We start from the raw sequence: 22,455 nt of genomic DNA, 5'->3' as shown, positions 1-22,455 counted from the left end.
TTTAAATGTGTCAGTGTTCGTCAGTATCTACCGGGTGGCTAAGCAACAATTGCTAATACAAGCTTTCAGGAGTATTTCACATACACACTGAACTGGAGTTATATCATAGACTGTACCTAAAAGCTGGACGCAGTGTGTACACTAAAGCCAGATGATATCAAACCTCTTCTGGCATTAGTATCAGCACAAAAACTGTGTATCTGGAGGCTTCATGGCAATGCCTTCCATGGCACTATTCACATGGTATGTGCCAATATTCTGTGAATAGGCAACAGATCTTAAAAGATGTAATCCACCTCTTACCTGTTGGAGCTGACAACCGTGTAATGGAATCATTTTGGATGTGAAAAATGAGCCCTGTTCTATTATTTAATGAGTCCTCGATGCGTTACGCTGCTGTTACCGTTTCTGTCTCAACACACTTGATCAGCCTCTGCTTCAGGTGAGCTGATTCCAACACCTGCCTTGTTTTTATTAACTAAAACAAAAACGTATGAGGGCTGCAAGGTCACCTCAAGGTGTTTGCTGCCTGCTTACTGTGATGGACAGATAGAAACCAAAACCTTCATTAAATCTTTAGGATGTCTGGCCTGGTGGTGGTGTGTGTATGTGTTTGTATGTATGTGTGGTCAAGTAACAACACAAGTAAGAGGTGCATTAGATAATCTGGATCTTTGGTCTGTTGGGAAGAGCCGTGAAGACACACACACTCACACAATCAGCCATAGCATCTGTATGTTAATAAAACGTAAGTGTCGCAGCTTCTGAGGATAACAGCCTGTCCAAGAGGGATCACCTTTGGTTTCCAGAATTTGCTTGACTTAACCACGAACTCACCTGTTGAGCAGCTCACAGTCGCCATAGTGACAGGACTGGATACCTGAGTTGGGTGCTTGGCGGGCATCCAAGGCAAAGGAGAGTCAGCCAGCTGAGGAGGTCGGGATCTGTAAGTGCTGCAGAGGACGGAGAGAGTCAGACACGTCCTATTTTTCATCATGCCGAGAAAAAGTGATGCAGCTAAAATGGAAGAAGGTAAGTTAATGGCTGGAGGACTGGAGGATTCATTTAGTTTCATTGGTAATTGAAGAAAGTGCAGACAGGTTTACCTATTCAAGGACGATTCAAGCCTTTTTACTTTTGGTCTAGGGCCCAACATCATGTTGGCTTCCTTCTTTAATGTTCAAATTAATCCACTAACTTGTGGCCTCATCCTGATCCTGATGTAATTTGGCTGCTTTCTCTTTTTGGATCAATGCAACACTCACAGTGTAAGAGTTAATTGTGTAATTGTAGCTAAAAACCTGCACGACTTTAAACGCTCTCAAAGCTGGCGAAGGATGCTTTATAGCTCAGGATGTTCTCTCTTGTTGCTCTTGTCCTGATGCACGCAGGGCAAAAAAAAATATGGCAGTATCTTTTTGTGGGACAACATGAAACTAGTATGTTACTAATTATGAAATTATATTTCTATCTTTAAAACCCACCCCACTAATTTTACAGGTTAGGGTTGTGTTCCTTCCTTAAGTTCAACTTCACATTTACTTTCACCACTTCTGCAACCCAGGGAAGGAATTAGTCTTGGTCTGCTCACCCAAGACACATCCAACAATGCACAACATGATACAAAATACAAGTGCATGTAACAGATCAGTGCAGTGTAACAATACCTGTCTCTAAAGTGCTCTATAGTGCAGTGAGGTGCTGTCCAGACTAATGAATGGGGCAAGAGGCTCAGTTAATATTGCAAATACATGATGTGTGTGTGTGTGTGTGTGTGTGTGTGTGTGTATGTTTTCCCTGCATAATATATTCAGAATCTTTCTTGTCTACATGCTCTCAGCTATCTCATGTCTTGCAGTAGTTTTACTTCCTCTTTGTGATTGTCTGCTGTGCCCTGACTGTCTTCACCTGTCCTCCTCCCTGCTGTGTCTCTTCATCTAAAGAGTTCCCAGTGTTTCTATAGTCAGTTTATTTCTTGCCCTTTTCACGTTGTGTACTTGCACGAGAGTTAGTTTCCAGAGCCAGTGTTGCACAACACTTCTTGTATTTTCAAGTTTTTTGCATCTTGCATTTGTTTTTTTGTGTTTTTTTTGTTTTGTTTTGAGAAAAAGATGCTGCGGTTTACTGAAAAATCTGCAAACACATATGGAAATGCAGTAAATAAAGAAAGAGAACAACATCAAATTATCTTCTGCTTGAAGTATCAGTTTTAGTTACTGTCCTGAAATTTATATACAGTGTAGTCATCAGTAACTTTAGTGTGTTGGCGTATCTTTCTGCTCGCTCTAAAATAATAGTAATTTATTTTTTTACATCAATCTGTTTTCTTGGCATTTAACATTATACTAAAAGCAGACTGCATGCTCCAGGAGAATAAACCTCATCAGTTCTCTCTGAGCTTCGTTCCACAGCTCAAAGACTTGTTTGTGAAGTATGTCTGTAATTATAGAGGTGTACACGTGGGAGTGTGTGGTTGGCAGTCTCTCTGTGTTGGCCAGTATTAGTGATCTGTTGAGGGTGTACTCTGCCTCTTAACCAAAGTCAGCTGGTATAAGTTCCAGTGACCTTGCACTGGTTATTTTAAAAAAAAATCACCCAAAAACATTCAACAGATTCATGAAATAAAAGCCAGAAAATTCAATTTTAAAAAAGTATTGATTGAATTAACTGAACCTCTGACAAATAAAAAAACATTTAAATATTAATTTGTTTTTGTGTTTAATTGGGTAATCTATTGGGTAATTTATTTAGGTTTTTGGGAAAACAATTACACTCATAATGTGAACGTCTCAAAAACTCACAAAAACCTGTGTAGTAAATATGATACAGTTGGCATCACACGGGTTGAAAACCTTCTGCAACTTGAAATCTTGAGCAGTAATGACCCCCAGGTTAAGTTAATAAAGTTTTATGTACTTTTGTTTTTAATCACATGTGGCCTGGAGTCCTTTTTGTCTTGAGAACCACATAGGCAGTCTGAATGCATTTTAAACACATCATCTTATATCAAGAAGCCAGTCGATACTAAAATATCCTGCAGGCAAAGAGTCTGTAAATGATATCTGCTGTTCTGGGGCAGGCAGCTGATATGGTTTAAGCCGAGGTGATTACTTGATTGTGTTGTTTTCTTTTTGATTGTGTGTCTTTGTGTTCTTCCTCAGTTGGCATCGAGATAGACGGAGATTTAAGTGAAAGTGACGGTGAGTGAATAAAACTGCAGTTCACCGAACTTCTTTATAACAACGATGAAAAGTTGAGAGTCTAATTAAATGCTCAGAATATCAATCGTGCGGTTTACACAGATGGTGCCACTCAGAGGAGAGGGAACAGGAGGCAGGCGGGAGGAAGAGGAGGCGTAAAGGGACGAGGACGAGGCAAAAAACCGGCCAGTGATGATGATGATGATGAGGACGATGAGGAGGAAGACGAAGCTCCCAGGGGGCGTAGAGGAGCAAACAGGAAGAAGCTGGCCAAGAAACGTGGTGGCAATGATGATGAGGATGAAAGCGAGGATGAGCCTCCCAAGAGGAAGAGAGGAGGAGCAGCCAATAAGAAGAAAGGAGGCAAAGCCCAGGACAGTGATGAGGAGGACAGTGATGTGGGGAAAGGAAAGAAGGGAAAGAAGGGAGGAGGGAAGAAAGGAAAGAAGGAGGAAGAAGAAGAGGAGACCAAGGGTAAGAAGGGTGATGGCAAAGGGAAAGGGAAGGGCAAGGGCAAAGATGATGACAAGGACAAGAAGAAGAAAAAGAAAAAGGGTGACAGGTAGGTCAGAGGAAGTCATCGTACCCTCGTGATGAATCTTTAAGATTCTCTGAAGACTCCTCTGAATTCCCTAACAGTCGTTTATGCAGGATTTGACTCCGTCTGTCCTTTCCTCCCCAGTTCATCAGATTCCAACTCCAACTCGAGTGAGGAAGAGGAGTCCATGTCAGAGGGAGAGATGGCTCGGCTGATGGAGGAGGTGGAGGAGAAGAAGAAACTCATCGCCAACATCAGGAATAAGCCTTGGAGGATGCAGCGGAGGCTCAAACTCCTAAAGTAATCTCCTTCTTTCTCATGTTACTCATATTTTAACATGAAACTTATCTTGGACTAAAATATTTGTATTTTAAAAATGGTTTATTGCATTCTAATGAAAATGTTTTCCCATTTCTTCACAGGGAAGCTCAAGAATTTGTGGATAAGTTTGAAGGCGCTTTGGGGAAAGGGAAAGGCCGAAAGTGGTATGCCTACAAAGTGATGATGACAAAGGTTAGGCACAATATTTAGATTTTATCCTTGTGTTTGCTTGTGCTCTGCTTCTCTAATTTGCTGTCTTGTTTTGTTTTTTAAATCTAAGAAATGGATCAAGTTTCAGAGGGATTTTGAAAATTTCAGAACAGCGTGCATCCCATGGGAGAGGAAGATCAAGGAGGTGGAAAGTAAGTTTATTGTTTACAGCTCATCTGTGTTTAGCAGCAATGGAAAACTCCTTCTGGGCAGATGCAAAAACTAAAAATGTTCTCACTGTCCCCAGGTCACTTTGGGTCATCCGTTGCATCTTACTTTATTTTCCTGCGATGGATGTACGGCATGAACCTTGTGCTTTTTGGATTCACCTTTGGACTTGTGGTCATCCCTGAGGTGACATCATGTTGTCCTCTTACCCAGAAAAATACGTAAATGTAAACACTGTACCGTTGATGGTCAGATGTTGATGGTCCAGTTACAAGGCAACAAATATGGCTTTGTTTAATCCAATGGGATTGATTGACAGTTAATTTTGTAATTAAATGGTTGTGTAAAGACACCAACCTAATGTAGTCTCCACCTACACAGACAGGAATTACCAAACACCCATTTTTCACTATATAAACAACACTTTGAAGCCATTTACCTTTACCTCCATATAAATTCTCGTTTACTTCAGTTGACAAACTTCACGTGAGACAAACATCTCCTTATGCATTATAAATCCAAGCTGCCGCTGTGGTTCGGTCAGCTCCTGGGTCAGTTAGTTCATTAAGATAAGAACTGGACTTCAGAGGTAGCAGTTGGGAGATGGAGTTGATCTCACAGGCCCCTCCCCCCCCCCTTTTTTTTCCCTCTCGAGTCTTTTTTTTAATCGATAAAAGGACAATATAAAAGCTTTCTTGCACATAAATTTACCATTGTTAGGAATGTCACACTGATCATCCACACATTTTGAAAGCATGTCCAGTTTTCAGGACAGTGAAGACAAAACCTTTCTTTTATTAAACTCTCATTTAAGAACATTTAAGAACTATTAATTGTTAAAACTGGGATTTGTCGCCATGTTGCCAGGAAGAACTTGCTGGGTGATATTTGAAATTTGCACAAATTCATTGTTTTATGTTGTCTCCAGGTCCTGATGGGTCTTCCCTATGGGTCTATTCCCAGGAAGACTGTACCCAGAGCAGAGCAGGATACTGCTCAAGACTACTCTGTCCTCATGGACTTCAATGTGAGTTTAGCACAAAATGAATTATTTTCTTTTTCTTTTTCTTTTTCTTTTTTTTGCCTGTCCCATTTGGTTCTTTAGCCGTCAGAATTGTTGTCTGAAGACCAACAAGGATACCCAATGGATTTACTTCGCCAGATGGATCATCACGGCCTTGCTGTATTTGTCCATTTGATCAACCTTTGTTGTTATTGTTTATTTTATTTTATTTTCAGTTGTTACAGACGGGACAGACATGATGAGGGATAGGAAAGGGAGAAAGAAAGATGAAGGAAAAGAAAAACAGAAGGGAAGACGGACAGTGAGAAAGGGCACTTAAAAGAGAAAAAAAATCTCCTGAGTCACCTGTTGAGAGAAAAAGAAGAGAAAACAAGCAAAAAAAACAGAGCAACATACTAAACACAACACCATCACGTTATCTAGCTAAGTGTAAACAGCAGTAAATACTAAATATTGAATGTTGTTGTGTAGCAAGCAGGACACGCAGCGCACAATGTGCTTGGAAATAGCAGCCAATAAAGGTGTAGTTTATGTCTATGAACAGTGAACACCCGTGTGCACACCTGTGTGGCTCAGCGTGCTTGTATTCAAAAGGTTTCCCCATGTAATGGTCTGCTAGAGGATGTAGAGAGCCATGAAGGGCATGAAGCAGGCATGGAGGAGATCCAGGCCCCAGACATCCAGAGGCCCCAGAGTGCGAGAGCCCAAGGAGGACCACCGGAGGGGCATCCGTGCCACCCTCCTGGGAAGAGCCCCAGATGAGGGGTCACCCAGTAGCCACGGAGCAGAAGCCAGAGGGGGCTGCAGTAGCGTGCCCGCCGGCTCTGCCAGCAGCCAGCTGTGCCAGAGTGAACTGAGCCGCAGGCCCAGAGGCCCGAGGGCCCCCTTTGCCCCGGAAGAGGCCTGACCGAGCAACAGGCACCAGGCCCCGCCAAGTAGTCACTGGGAGTGAGCTGGTACATGCCTGAGCGCCCAGCCCCGGACACCAAGAACCACCAACGCACCCGCACCCCAAGGCCCTACTTGTGTGGGTGAGTGTGTTGGAGCGGGAAGAGGGAGGCAGCCGGGGATGGGGAGGAAAAGAAGGGAGGAGCAAGATGCCCCTCCCTGGGGCCAGCTCCCCCACGCAGCCACAAGGAGAACACCCTCTAAGAGCAACCAGTGCCACTAACCCCAACCCCTGTGTTAAGCCCTCCAGGGATAACGTCCCTAGGGAGTCTCCAGACGCCCTAAGCCCGTCCCAACCTCCACATCAACCACACTGGCGACCCACCCCCGCTAGGTGATGGAGCCGATCAAAGGAGCCCAGAGGGATTGATCTAATGTGGTGGCAGAGGCTGTATCAAGGCTAATGTGATCTATATTATGGTTTCTATATTGGCTAGTATTAAGATTATTTTTATTTTTCCAGTTCATGAGGACCGTTTTCTTGTCAATGCATAGGGCAGTAAAAACCATGTGGACTGTATTAGTTTCTGTAGTGACATCATCCAATTTGCCCAACAAGCACACTAAAGGGGAAGTTGGAATGTTACATTTCAGACACTTTGATAAGTCTTTACATATTTCGCGCCAAAACTTCTGCACTGGTGGACAGAACCAAAGAGCGTGGATGTAATTGTCTGGTGTATTGCCTTGACAGTGTGAGCAGTCGTTGGAAGATGTAAAGCCCATCTGGAACATCCGATGACCTGTATAGTGCACTCTATGTAGTATTTTGTATTGTATTAATTGCAGACTGGGATTTCTAATCAATTTAAAGGTTTTTAAGCAAATCTGAGACCAGAAGTTTTGGTCTAAGCCGACTGACAAATCTGCTTCCCACTTTGCAATAGGAAGTGATATTGATTCATCTATTTTAGAAAGTGTTCTGTATATTTTAGATAATAATTTAGGGGATTTAAGAGTAAAAAAATGTACCGCACTTGGTGGTGTTTGCAATTCAACTTGACTGAGGTTAAATTTCTTTTTTACTATGGATTTAATTTGTTGATATTCTAAAAATCTTTTCTTGTTGATCCCATATTGTGCAACTAGTCTGTCAAATGGAATAAACTCTGTTCCCTCTAATATATGTTCTAAGTATTTAATTCCTTTACAACTCAATTCTGGAAAATTAATCATATTATTGTTTTGTAATATGTCAGGGTTATTCCAGATAGGTGTACATCTGCATGGGACTAATGAAGACTCTGTCATTTTTAGAAACTCCCACCATGCTGTCAAAGAAGAGATTATGTTGATGCTTTTAAAACATTCGTGTTTTGATGTTTGAGCTGATAAATGGTAGGTCTGAAATCTCTAGATCATTGCATAGTGCCTGTTCAGCATCTAGCCAGGGCTAATCTAAGAAGGTATGTTTTAACCATTCTGAGATGAACTGAAGCCTGTTGGCTAAGAAATATTGTTGAAAATTAGGCAGATCTAATCCTCCTTTGTCCTTGGTTCTTTGTAGCGTTTTTAAGATGATACGCGGGGGTTTATCTTTCCAAAGGAATTTAGAAACATACGAGTCTGGGGATCTGAACCAATCTTGTGATGGTTTGTTCGGGATCATTAAAAATAAGTAATTTATTTTTGGCAAGATCATCATTTTTATAGTGGCCACCCTTCCCATGAGTGATATGGGTAGAGATCTCCATCTAGTCAGATGACCTTCTACTTTCTTTAGAAGTGGGATGTGGTTTAATTTAGTTAAGTCTGAAAGCTTCGGAGGGACATTAATACCTAAATATTTAATATTTCCAGATTGTAGTGGGGCAGAAGAAGAATTATGGAGGGAGCAGTTAACTGGAAGAACTGTAGATTTTGGCCAGTTAATTGAATAATCTGAAACTCTTGAAAACCAGTTTATTAGAGTAATTACCTCAGAGAGGTTGGTTTGTGTGTTTTGCAGAAAAAGCAACACATCATCCGCATAGAGACTGATTTTATGTTCTACGTTCTTACATTTTATGGTGTATCTTGTCTAAATGCTGCTGCTAGTGGTTCGATAAAAATTGCAAAAAGTGAAGGGGAGAGTGGGCATCCCTGCCTGGTGCTCCTCAGGAGACAGAAGCTGGAGGATGTCTGGTCATTTGTTCTGACACAAGCTGTTGGGGAATTATATAATATTTTTAGCCAGTTTATGAAAGAGTTTCCAAAACCAAATAAAAAATTCCAGTTAACTCTGTCAAACGCTTTTTCTGCATCTAGAGATAATGTTGTGGTTTCAATGTTTTTACTGCATGAGTGGTCTATTAAATTAAGTAATCTACGTGCGTTTGTTGATGAGTGCCAGAGCTGTGAGTGCCGACCTTTTATGAAACCAGTTTGGTCAGGATGAATTAAGAGGGGGGTTATCTTCTCTAATCTTTTTGAGAGAGCTTTGCAGATTATTTTGAGGTCTGCATTTATAAGGGATATTGGACGATAGCTTGAGGGAAATAAAGGGTCTTTGCCTGGTTTTAGCAGGAGATTAATGTTGGCAGAATTCATATTTGGTGGTAGTCTGCCATTTTCCTTGATTTCCTGCAACATTCTGTGGAATACTGGTGCCAGAATTGTCCAGAATTCTTTGTAGAATTCTGCAGGGTAGTCGTCTGGACCTGGAGCCTTATTATTAGGCATACTAATCAGGGCTTCCTGGAGTTCACCTGGCATCAGTGGTGAATCCAGTGCCATTGCTTGACTCTAGTAATTTTGGAAGAGTTACGTTGTCAAGAAACAGATCAATTTCATTTTTAGATGGGTTTATTTGTGGTGAATATAGAGTTTCATAGAAATCCCTAAAAATGTTGTTTATTCTTCCAGGGTCATATGTTGTGTTTCCAGATAAATCTTTAACAGCACATATAGTTGTTTTTTCTTTCTTTATTTTTAACTGGTTAGCTAGAAATCGACCTGATTTTTTACTGTGTTCAAAATTCTGCAAGCGAAGTCTTTGTACTAGGAATTCTGTTTTTTTTTTATTAATAATTTCATTTAATTCTAGTTTTGTTTTGCATATTTTGTTCATTATTTCTTGATCTTGGTCCCACGCGTAGGCTTCTTCTAGTGATTTGATGTTTTTTCTGAATATTTTTGTTTTCTTCTTTGTGTGATGAGAAAGAAATTATTTTACCTCTCATCACAGCTTTCCCTGCTTCCCATAGAACAGAAGCTGATGTTCTGGGAGTGTCATTATAGTCTACTCTTTTTTAAAATATTTAATAAAGTCTTCATCTTTGAGCAGCGATGTATTGAATCTCCAGTTTTTACTTGGTGTAGCGTTCTTCTTATGTATTAGTGTTAAAGATACAGGAGCGTGATCGCTGACAGCTATAGGGTGAATCTCAGTATCTGAAATGTCACTCAGCAGTGAGCTGCTGACCAAAAAATAATCCAGACGAGAGTAGGAGTGATGGACATGTGAGAAGAAAGTATATTCCTTACTGCTGGGGTGAAGGGAGCGCCATGCATTGCAAAGACCATAGTCGCTCATAAACTGTTTGATTATATTTGTGGACTGCCAATTGCGCTGAGTTCCTGTTGTGTTGAGCCTATCCATTTCTTCATTTAGTCCAAGGTTGAGGTCGCCTCCAAGAATAAGTGTGCAATCAAGGTGTTCAGAGAGTGCACTAAAAAATCTGTGAAAGAGTGAGGGTCAACATCAACATTTGGACCATATATACTTACAATACATAGCTTTTTGTTAAATACTGATAATTTAATAATAAGGAATCTGCCCTCTGGATCTATAACTGTATCGAGTACTGTAAAATTAACATTTTTATGTATTAAAATTGCTAGTCCCCTTTGTCTAGAATTATAACAGGCTGCAAACATATTAGGAAACTCAGGTGTTTTAAGTTCGTTTAAACCTGTGACAGGCCTGTGAGTCTCTTGTAATAAAACAACATCTGCCTGTAGTTTTTTAAGCTGGTTAAATATCTTTAACCTTTTTTCTCTGGTGCCAGCTCCATTTACATTCCATGTGACAAACCTTAGTGTGCCCATAATTGTGTGTGTATGTCTAATGATGTAGGCTGGGTATTTCGTTTAGACAGGTGAAGAGAATGTGGAAACATCACTTGTTTGTAAATAGAAAGAGAGGCTCCATAAGTCTGACTATGTGTGTGTATATTCACTAATATGAACAAGCATGGCTTGCGTGTGTGTCCTATAAGTCTGTGTGTGCTGTGAGGCTGTTGTAAATGTGCTGCCGTTGAACGCATGTGTTTGCGTGATTTTCTTTTTCTATATGCAGGAACCTTTGGTGATCCATCAAAGATGTTTTAGCTAAAGCAAAGTCACTTGAGTTGGAATGAATATTCACTTTTCCTGTGTTTGAGCACTCATAATGATCTGAAGAGTTAGAAAAGTTTTTTTTTAATATATATATTATAATATATATTGAAAACCACCTGGCACAGACAGGCACACGATAACTGACAGATCTCTGGCAGAGCAACTCGTCATTTAAATTTCTGCTATTTTCAGTATTACCCCTTTGGATCTATAGGCAAGAAGATAAGTGAGAAAACATGGCATCCAAAATGACATTTCTTCCATTCTCAGGGGTACTGCAAATATTCAGTGCTGTTCTACGGATATTACAACGACCAGAGGACCGTCGGCGTGCTGAAGTTCAGGCTACCTTTGTCCTACCTCATGGTCGGCATTGGCACTTTCGGCTACAGCCTGATGCTTGTGATCCGCACGTGAGTGTACAGTACATGCGTGGATGCGTGCCAGTTCAGTCACATACATCACAAACCAGGTGGTCGCAGATTCATTGCAGAGTTAAGAAATCGGATGTATGCAGGGATATATTTTGATACATTTATTTGCTTTTTATCCAAAAGCGCCGAGCAGTTTGCGAAAAAATATGTCTTTAACTATAAATTACATCATCATCATTAAATAATGTAGAAACTGAAGATGAGTTAGTAGGTATGGTATTTTTATTTTCTTTGCTTGTAGAATGGCCAAAAATGCTGATGTTGGTGGTGGAGATGGGGAGGATTCAGACTTCACCTTCGCCTGGAAGATGTTCACCAGCTGGGATTACCTCATTGGCAATGCGGAGACCGCTGACAACAAGTACGCCTCCATCACCACCAGTTTCAAGGTAACCAGAACAATCCTAAAGCCTTCGGGATGCTCAATATGGAATATATACAACATCCAATCTACTTCATTTACAATATTTTTGCAGTTTTTACAGGAATTGACCCATAGGTCTAACAAGGAAACTTGTGCAAAATATATGTATGTGTTATTTTATATCATATTATTACATATTATTATATTATAATTTACAGCTTCCGATGTTTATAATGTTTTGTAGCGATCCTTGGCTAACAGACCCAGATTAGCAAGATTTACTGCTGGTGAAGCCTTTAGGCATTAATGTAACTTAAAATAATAATTAATGACATGAGAACATTTTAGCTCTATCACAGATAAAGTAAACAGTGAGGATAAACATAAATAAGGGCAATAAAAATTGTATTCCTGTATGAAATATAATAGCATCATAAATGACCTTATCTGTGATTTTAGTCTCTATAATAGCTTAGTTATTTGAGGGTTTAGAACTGCTCATTATAATAAAAAAGCGCTTTACTGACAGTCAGTTCCCCTCATGTTTTGATAAGAACAGGAGTCCATTGTGGACGAGCAGGAGAACCAGAAGGACGAGAACATCCACCTGCGCAGGTTCCTCAGAGTCCTGGCTAACTTCCTGATCACCTGTAGCCTCGGCGGCAGTGGGTACCTCATCTACTTTGTGGTGAAGAGATCTCAGGAGTTTGCCACAAGGGACGACCTCAGCTGGTATGAGAAGAATGAGGTAATAATGGTCAGACTCACAATGCTGTTGAATACTTCACCTCAGTTCATGTAAAGATGATGAAGATTTTTAAAAAAAAAAAGCTTATGAATAATTTTGACTTTTTTCAGATGGAGATTGTCATGTCTCTTCTGGGCCTGGTGTGTCCACCTCTGTTTGAGACCATTGCTGAGCTGGAGGACTACCATCCTCGGATCGCCCTCAAATGGCAGCTCGGACGCATCTTTGCCCTTTTCCTCGGAAACCTCTACACGTTTCTGTTCGCCCTGTTTGATGAGGTCAACACCAAGGTATTGCAGCTGTTGTCTCCATTTAATTTGTCCACTTAGACAGTAGCACGTTTATCTCTGTTATGGTAAAGTTGAACCAAAGTTGAACCTTGTAGAGAAACACACTGACATAGTAATAGTTACATATGTTACTGAAATTGACTGGTCATGTTGAGAATTTACCTCTCATGTAAAGATTTACATTTTATTTTTCTGGCTGATGCAGTTTGTACAAATAAATAAATAAATATTGCACATTATAAACATTAGGGTACATCATCTACATTGCAAACTGTTTAATTGAATGAGAATCTTTTCCAATTAAGGGTCTCTAGCAAAACTTTATAGACTCTTCTTGTTTATTTATTTTGTCTGGATTTCTAAAGGTTGAATGTGTACACCCTTAGTCATTAGAATCCATTAGCGCTTCTCTAAATCTTACATTTAACAATGCATGTACAACTCCAATTCCTGGGAAACTGGGATGTTGTTTAAAATGCAAATAAAATTAGAATGTAATGATCTCAAACCCATATTTCATTCACAATAAAACATAAAAAAAAAAAATCAAATGTTGAAACTGACAAAATTAAAAAGAAAAAAGTGGCGTAAGGCCATATTTATCACTGGGTAGCATCCTGTCCAGTCTGTAAACATCTGGGAACTGAGGACACCAGCTGCTCACAGAATCATACCTGTTTGTAATGCAGCAAGGCCTAAACATCACAGGCATCCAGTATTGATTTCGACCTTGTTCCTTGCACACAGGAATTTCTTTACATTCTCTGAATCTTTTGATGAATTTATGTACTGTAGATTATCACAAAGCTGAATTATTAACAATGTCTGCCAGGCAACATGATGGCACGGTGGTTAGCACCGTTGCCTCACAGCAAGAAGGCTCTGAGTTCAGTTCCGCCATCAGGCCGGGTCTTTCTCTGTGGAGTTTTCATGTTCTTCCTGCATTCACATGGGTTCTCCCCAGGTACTCTGGCTTCCTCCCACAGTCCAAAGACATACAGCTGAGCTGAGGTAACGCAGAAATTTCCCCGCCGTGGGATCAATAAAGTCTTATCTAGGGTGGGAAAAGGTTAATAGGAAACACTAAATTGGTGTGAAAGCGAGGGCGATTGGTTGTCTCCCATCTATGTGTTAGCCCTGCACTGGTGACCTGTCCAGGCTGTACCCTGCCTCTCACCCCGCAACCCTGAGAAGCGGAAGCGGATGGATGGACAATGTCTGCCTATCTTTACCCCTATCATGTTACTGACCTGTTGCCAGTTAACTTAATTAGCTGTTCTGTATAGCACCACTTAATTTTCCAGCCTTTTGTCCCCTGTCCCAATATTCTTGAGACATGTTGCTGTCAAATTCAAAATGAGCTAATATTTGAATAAACACCTACAAAGTCTGAGTTTAACCCTTTCATGCATGAATTATGACAACCTCAATCAGGATTGTTTTCTTAAGTATTTTTATTCATCTTTAGGCATGAAACGGTGCATAAAAATACTTAAGAAAAAATCCTGATTGGGGTTGTCATAATTCATGCATGACTAGGGATGGGTATCGTTTAGGTTTTATCTGATACCGGTGCCAAATCGGTACTTTTGAAACGGTGCCGGTGCTTAAACGGTGCTCAAACCGGTGCTTAAAGAATGGAGAACACAAAATTGGTCCAAAAACCTCTCATGTTCAGCTGTTTTTTGTAAAAATATAACAATGTTAGCCTTTTCTGCAGCTATGGGGCATATATGGTATCACTCTTGGCTGGAAGCAGTGCTTAAACAATGGAAAAAACACAAACTTTGTCCTAAACCTCTCATGTTTAACTGTTTTCCACTTTTTCTTTGGTCATTTTAGCCTTTTTAGCCAGGGTGAAGGGAGTATCTGCCATCAAACAAGAAGACAGCCGCATGTAGCTATGATGATGTTTGCTAGTTCACCTTACATGCATTAATGTAATAACGTGGTTAGCCTACTTAACGTAAATTAGCTACTCACGCAGAGAAGAACGGCTGCTGCCACCATCATCCGTCATCATGTCTGCTACACTGGCAGGGCTAGGGGCCAGGACTCTCCTCTTCGTGTTTTTGGGGGATGTTGCATAACAGGCAACCCACCCGCAGTAGATGTGCTCGGTATGAGGTCTCGCAGCAAGCTATCAAATACGGCGCATTTCTGGGCTTTTAAAAAAAACGCTATGCGTCGCCAGGTGTTTCATTGGATTTGAGGTGTTTCCTCCTTTGACAGTATCACAGTATCAGCTTAAAGCACTTGTTGCAGGCTGCTGAGTTTGCATATTTTGCTATGAAGTACAGCCAGACTTTTGACCGCTTCGCCTTGGACATTTTTAATCTGTAGCTCTGCTCTAACAGAACGTACGTACCTGGCCCCGCCTACTATCCTCGGAAACGTAAAATGATTGGCTAGAATCTAAAGTGTATCACAGCTCAGGAAAAAAAAAGCACCGAAATAAAGCACCGAAATGTGCGCTGCTTTTCGGTCTGGTTACTACCGTTTATATCAGAACCGGTGCCATCATGGCACTGGACACCGGTACCCATCCCTATGCATGACAGGGTTAAATAGCAATAATTACAATGAAACACGTCATACATCTATAGTAACACTAAACGATCAGTGAGTGGCAGGGTATGGAGTGACACATCAGTGTCCAATGTAGTGGTTTATGTGCAAGTATATCATCAACACTGACACAAATACAAGAAAACAGCTTTTGAATAGCTGTCCACTGTAGTGACCACTATGCATGAAAAGGTTAAACATTTTATGTTCCATTGTGTATAAAATAGGGCTTGCTGCCAATATTTTATAGTGGCCTTGAGTTATATACCCATGTAATCTACCTCCCTCTGAGGTTGAACTGCAATGTTTCTTTGCAGCCGCTACTCTCCTGCTTGTCTGACATTAAGACTTGGATGACTCTTAACTTCTTACACCTTAATGAAAGCAAAACTGAAGTCATTGTGTTTGGGCTTCCTAAAGATCCCAACTTCTCTCTTGACTTTTTGGGACCCCTAACCTCCGATTGCACTTCTTCCATTAAGAGTCTTGGTGTTATTTTTGACAATGCTTTTAAACTTGATAAACAAATCAGCTCTGTAGTTAAGGGATCTTTTTATCATTTGCGGATTTTAGCCAAAGTCAAGTCTTACCTTTGCAGGAACGATCTAGCAAGAGTGGTCTATGCTTTTATTACTTCACGGCTAGACTACTGCAATTCCCTCTATGCTGGCCTAGATCGTTCCTGTCTACATCGCCTTCAACTGGTGCAGAACGCTGCCGCTCGCCTGTTGACCGGTTCAAAAAAAAGAGACCACATCACTCCGGTTCTCTGCTCTCTCCACTGGCTCCCAGTTGCCTTTAGGATTGATTTTAAAATCTTATTGCTGGCTTTTAAGGTTTTAAATGGCACTGCACCTTCTTACCTGTCAGAACTCCTTAGTACTTATCGCCCCAGGAGATCTTTGAGGTCAGCCGACCTGATGCTTTTAGATGTTCCCAGGTATAAATTAAAGACAAAGGGAGAGAGGGCGTTTGCTGTGGCTGCACCCAGACTGTGGAACAGTTTACCTCCTCACGTCAGACTCTCCAAAAGCCTAGAAACTTTTAAAACCGCTCTTAAAACTCACCTCTTTTCATTGGCTTTTAGAAAGGTTTAATTTATTTGTTTTATATATTTTTATTTTATTTTTATCAGCGAGGTGTTATTACGAAATTGTGTTCTATTGTATTTTTATCTGTATTTACTGTACAGCACTTTGGTCAGCCTTGGTTGTTTTTAAATGTGCTCTATAAATAAACTTGACTTGACTTGACTTGACTAATTGTAACAATATGTCCGCTGTGTGAAAATTTACTGACTGATTATCCTCTTTGTTCCCTTCAGCTGGAGGAAGAGCAGTCCATAAAGAACGCCTCCATCTGGGCCATGAAGGAGTACTACGCCAACTACTCACGTCTGATGAATGACTCAGAAGCCACCCCGCCTCCAATGGATCCAGCTGATGTCATTAGAGGACCATGCTGGGAGACTGCAGTGGGCATTGTACAAATGACAACTTATTTTCATTTATAATAAACATCTCAATCACAAGTAAAACCACAACCACAGAAAACTAACAGGCTTGGTGAATTTTTTAACGGCACGAATTAGAAGTGTTAAAATTTATGTATAACTGTGCTGTTCCAGGAGTTTGTGAAGCTGACCGTGTCAGACATCCAGGTGTCCTACCTAACCATCCTGATTGGTGACTTTGCCCGAGCTGTGATTGTACGTTTCCTTAACTACTGCTGGTGCTGGGACCTGGAGGCTGGATTTGTAAGTCTCTTAATTAAATTAATATAAACACTCCACAGCCCCTTCTTATCTGTGGACATTGTAGTAACTTTTGAGGTGGAAGAGGCATTTTACCCAGGGGACATTTCACATTTACAAAGTGAGCTATAGCATGTTGAGCCAGCGTGCACAAGAGGAGCCTCAAATTAGGACCAAATGGAATCAAGCAATCATTCAGTCACACCTGTTGCTTTCATGAGATGTAAATATGTCTTCTGTAAAAACAACATGTAATAATATGGATTTCATTTAGGAATACCAGACACTGGATATTTGAATTAAGCATCTGATGAAACCTTTGATGAAACATTGCTCAACAAAAATTTATAAGACACTTGATTATCATAGTAAAACACAAAGTCTGTTAAATTTCAAAAATATTAATCTCTCTGGTTAGGAATTATAAAGCATTGTTTATAAAACCATCATAAACCAATGAATGTGAAAAAAAAATACAAGTGTAGAGGTGAAAACAAAAAGACAACTTCCCCATAAAAGTAATGTTCTTGCAGGTGGTGGCCATAAACACTGGCTCTCACCTTATCCATCCAAATGGATTTTTCTCTAGTTGTGTTTTTTGCTAGTGTCCTTGGTACTATTGGTAGTTTCATGAATGTTGAGGGATTTGCCTGAAAAAAACTGTCACCATAAGAGAGGTTTCAGTTAAATTCAACAGCCCCCTCGAGGTGCTTTATAAGGTAAGGTAAAGACCCTACAATGATACAGAGAAAATCCCAAAAAAGCAGATGACCCCCTCTGAGCAAATACTTGACAACAGTGGGAAGGAAAAACTCCCTTTTAACAGGAAGAAACGTCTGGAAGTGCCAGGCTCAAAATGAAACCAAACTTGATGTAAAATTGTATTCTTGCATTCATTCTAGTAAATAGTTTGTAGAATGATTCACTATTAGCCATTCTACCAATGATTATAACAAAGTCTGATTGGATTAGGTAAGTGGTCAATAACTGCACTTCCTATAAATGACCAATTGAGACAGAATCCAGAAGCGAGTCAATCCCTGTAGACGCCCATGTATGATACCCAACTACACATGGTTACAGCTACGCCCAAAAATGATTTTAACATTCTTTGGATAATTTCATCCTTCAAAAAGATTCATGATTTCTTTTATAACTCATCCATCTGGATACTGGAGTTAGGGACATGGCCACTTGACAAGAGTTGGTGCCTTTATATTAATTTATTTAGCTGAAAAATATTATGGCCCACTAGTCTGTTTTGCTGTGAAACTAATACTTGTCTCTGATCACTTCAGCCATCATACGGCGAGTTTGACATCAGTGGAAATGTTCTTGGATTGGTCTTCAATCAAGGCATGATTTGGTACAAACTTTACTTTACCTATGAGCGTCATGTACACTGACCTGCAACCCTTGTATTTATCGAGCCACTCTAAAGCTGAGAAACCATTTTTGTGATCATTATAATATATTTCTTCCTACTCAGTGTTTTTAAATTTGACCTATTTCTGGTGGTAAATCAATCTTGTTTTGGTATTTACCTGCTCACTTGATCCTTTTTGATATAAGGATGGGTGCATTTTATGCCCCCGGGCTGGTGGGCATCAATGTGCTCCGCCTCCTCAGCTCCATGTACTATCAGTGTTGGGCTGTGATGGCCACTAACGTCCCCCACGAGAGAGTTTTCAAGGCCTCTAAGTCCAACAACTTCTACATGGGTCTCCTGCTCCTCGTGCTCTTCCTTAGCCTGTTACCTGTTGTCTACACCATCATGACGCTGCCACCTTCGTTTGACTGTGGACCTTTCAGGTGATAAAAAGCACAGATATTAATCCGAAAAAAAGATACATGAAGTGCTATTATATTGCTATTATGAAATGCAGCGAGTAAGTTATTGTTTGCAGTGGAAAGGACAAGATGTTTGACATAATCATGGAGACGATTGACCTGGACCTGCCGGCCTTCATGGGAACACTCTTTAGCTATGCAGCTAACCCCGGTCTCATTATACCAGCTGTACTTCTCATGGTGTGAGTGTAAACACCCATAAAACCACACTCTGGCCTACATGCAGGTGTAGAATTACTCAAAATCCCACTTTTTCATTTGAAGCCACTAAAAAAGAAAATTAATCCTGTCCTATCTCTTTCACAGACTCGCCATCTATTATTTGAACTCAGTATCCGAGGCATACCAAAACTCCAACATGGAGCTGAAGAAAAAGATGAAGATGGTGTGTAGAAAAAGTCCAAAGTTCATTCTGCACACGTGCTGAATAGGGCTCTTGCTCTAGAGCTGAGAACTGCATAAACTATAGGATTAATACCTTTTTAGCAGAAATGTCAGACACAGGTTAAAATATCATATCATAGCAAGTGATAGTGGTCATGATGTTTGGTAGAGACATTCATTTTCACCTCAGGGCACATAAAGTTCTGCTCAATGAACAAGCCAGCTGGAATTCCCAAACTTTTCTTGTTTATATCATATCATACTCGAAGACCAGGCTTAGCAATATATCGTGTGCATCTAATAGATCCTCCAAAACTATTATGCCTAACTCTATTTTTTAATCCAGGCTCGCGATGAAGAGAAGAATCGAAGGAACAATGCAGACACCACCAACCAGGTCATGAAAGACCTGGAGGACCTTCTACCGAACCGATCCCTCATTCCCCCTGCTCCACCAGAGCCTGGTCAGAACTACATCCTGATGATCGCGTTGACTTTCAAAGCATAACTCTGATTAGACTACAACGTGGACAATAACCATTTCTCTCTCTCTGAACAGAAAAACCACCAGAGCAAGAACCAAAACCAAAACCAACAAAGACAAAACCCGGGACAGCTGGTAAAGGTGTTAACCTGCAGAAAGATGTGGCTCTAGCGTCGTCCAACCCTAATGCTCGAGGGCCAGTAAGCAGGCCACCTGGACCCAGAGGACCTGGACCAGGTCCAGGTGCTGGACCGGGTCGAGGCCGTGGGAGAGGGCCCCCTCCGAGATAACAGTGGGAGAAACTGATGTTCCTGCAGGCGGTTTTCATTCCTCAGTCTTTCTTAATTTCACTAAATACTTTTAATAGCTCCTTGAAGTCAGCTGGAAAGATATTTTGGATATTTTGAACCTATAATCTGTAACATACAGTACAGTTCATCTATGTTTGCTTAGTGGGTACACTGCAACCATATTTAGCCCTTTCAGGCAAATGTATGACCCAAATGGGATGTCCCTTGGTTCTGTCTAAACTTGGTATATCTGACATTGCATTTTTGGTGTCATGTCTAGATCATAATAATACAAAGAAAGGGAGAGGAAAAATGGGGAAAGTCATATATAGTCATATATATAGTCATATATATAGTCATATATAAGTCGTAAAGTCATATAAAGAAAGCAAAAGTTCATAGTAAGACGATGGAGGAAAGGGGTTAGCCCATCTACTGTCAGCTAGTTTACGGTCTTGTACGTGTTTAGATTTCATTTTGAGGCAAATTCTTCTCATTTGTGATCATTTTACTGATGTTGCAACATTCAGTGTGACGATGGCACTGAAGCGACATTAATTATGATTCTGTGTCCACTGCTATTTAAAAAAAGTCATAGGCTGTGTACAAAAGAAGGATGTTAACACTAATTTTAACAGTTTGGCCGTCCTCATCTTGAATTTTTTTTATAACAGTCGTGGTTAACGATAAATACGCAGCCACATTGTTTCTGATTGGCTGGAAAATAATAATATTCAACACTCAGTTAAGCTAAGTTGCACCTAACTGTAAGGGTGCACAAACTGTTAAACTATATAGAAGTAGCCATATTAGCCACTGATTTAATATCAGTTTGTTAATAATGTTAAAATAATGTAATGATTTTGAAGATAATCTACCTACAACACAGACATACATTCATTTACTTGAGGCAGAAACAGTGTGTGTTCATTTTCCGATGTCTTTCACAGATTTTCACTTATTTTTTTCTTATATTTACACTGACTTTATATTAATTGTATGAGACTGGCTTTCCAATAAAATTATTTTACATTTATAAAATAACATTTGTAAAATATTAGCTTACAGTCTTTGTTTGCTTCTATTTTTTCATGCATACTGATTGCCATGTAGTAAAACTGTAAGAACATAAAAAATAAATACACTGGGAAAAATAAATAGTCCTATTTACAATTTTCATACAAGTATATATTGTATAGTACAATATGTTACTGTAATGAAACTATGCTCTCGATTACAGTAAATTGCTATAATCTTCCTGACTATTAGCAGCATGATTGCCAGTATTAAAGTTAACTTTACAGTTTTCCTACTGTTATATATATTACACTACACTAGTGTGATAAAACCATGTCCTTAATCATAATGCATAATTGTATTGTCTACATTTTACAGTATGCTGCTGTTAAATTTACAGTTCTTTTACTGTTATGTATTTTGCACTCTGGTATGGTAATATTTTCATGGCCTAAATTAAAGTATATTTCTGTATTTACTGGCCTTTATAGTTGACTACAGGCAACATTTTGCTGTGTGTAGCTTTTAATTTAATATTTTTTCTACTGTTGTATTGTTTTTCATTGTGTTATCCTAATGATACCATGGCCTACTCTCAGCTCTTGTAGTGTAATCTACTTTACAGGATAATACCACAGATCAGATTATTGTGTGGTTCATTTATTCTACAGTAGACTACTGGAAGCAATTTTCCTACATTACTCTACAGTATGTGGCAACCAGTGTTGGTCAAGTTACTTGAAAAAAGTAATTAGTAACTAATTACTGATTACTTCTAAAAATAATCCTGTTAATTTACTGATTACTTTTTTCAAAAGTAATTAGTTACTTAGTTACTTTTTAAAAACATGATACACAACTTGAATAGGTAACAAAGCAATAGATCTTACAGCCCAATTCTACTTTTTCTGCATAATTCATCATATAAAATGTAATCAAATGAAACATTTATTATTAATTATTTAAGTTATTACAGGCAGGACAGACATGACTGGGGTATAGGAAAGGGAGGGAAAGAAAAACAGAGGGGAAGAGGGACAGTGAGAGAAGACACTAAAAAAACAAACCAGCTGGATCACCTGTTGAAAGAAAAAAAGAAAACAAGCAAAAGGAGAGCAACACAATCAACATAACACCACAGCAATAACCTCGATAAGTATGAGTAACAGTAAATGTGAAATATTGAACGTTATTGTGCAGCATGCAAAACTGACAGCACACAATGTGCTTTGTGGTAGGAGCCAAGAAAGATATAGTTTGCGCCTATGAGCACCCATATCTGCACCTGTGTGTGTGAGCGCGCCTGTATTCAAAATGTTTCTCGATGTAACGATCTGCTAGACGGTGGGCAGCCATAGCCCTGCCCCCCAGGGCATGAAGCAGGCATGGGCCCCCAGAGCGCGAGAGCCCAAGGAGGACCATCAGAGGGGCAACCATTCCACATTCCACAGCCCCTCCCGAGAACCCTCAATGTCAACATGCATTTAAAATTGAGAGGTGGGCAGAGGCGCCAGAGGTGAGTTTGAACACGCAGACGGTCCTC

General features: G+C 40.0%; 1 protein-coding gene across 1 annotated transcript; it reads left to right on the top strand.

Annotated features, from left to right (window-relative positions):
• Positions 1 to 995: 995 nt before the first annotated feature.
• Positions 996 to 21,116, top strand: tmc2a (transmembrane channel-like 2a). Its single transcript, XM_085463183.1, has 20 exons — positions 996 to 1,032; positions 3,162 to 3,200; positions 3,303 to 3,762; positions 3,883 to 4,038; positions 4,161 to 4,251; positions 4,340 to 4,421; positions 4,517 to 4,623; positions 5,366 to 5,464; positions 11,000 to 11,142; positions 11,405 to 11,552; positions 12,087 to 12,275; positions 12,386 to 12,565; positions 16,458 to 16,616; positions 16,761 to 16,889; positions 18,185 to 18,252; positions 18,459 to 18,698; positions 18,794 to 18,919; positions 19,044 to 19,122; positions 19,468 to 19,585; positions 19,681 to 21,116. The coding sequence occupies exons 1-20, from the start codon at positions 996 to 998 to the stop codon at positions 19,893 to 19,895; spliced, it is 2,865 nt and encodes a 954-aa protein (XP_085319309.1). The 3' UTR covers positions 19,896 to 21,116.
• The last annotated feature ends 1,339 nt before the right edge of the window (positions 21,117 to 22,455 follow it).

The sequence above is a fragment of the Copadichromis virginalis genome, linkage group LG7 (assembly GCF_057382275.1).
Source record: "Copadichromis virginalis isolate Kocher_CV1m ecotype Utaka linkage group LG7, C_Virginalis_male_GT1.1, whole genome shotgun sequence".
Classification (NCBI taxonomy): Eukaryota; Metazoa; Chordata; class Actinopteri; order Cichliformes; family Cichlidae; genus Copadichromis; species Copadichromis virginalis.
The sequence above is the reverse complement of the archived record's forward strand: the minus strand, read 5'-3'. Positions and strand labels throughout refer to the sequence as shown.

Excerpts from the sequence above, each read along its gene's own strand:
- tmc2a (XM_085463183.1), top strand. The coding sequence starts at position 996 with ATGCCGAGAAAAAGTGATGCAGCTAAAATGGAAGAAG. Across the intron at positions 11,143-11,404 it reads CTGATGCTTGTGATCCGCAC|AATGGCCAAAAATGCTGATG; the intron begins GTGAGTGTACAG and ends CTTTGCTTGTAG. Across the intron at positions 18,253-18,458 it reads TTCAATCAAGGCATGATTTG|GATGGGTGCATTTTATGCCC; the intron begins GTACAAACTTTA and ends TTTTGATATAAG.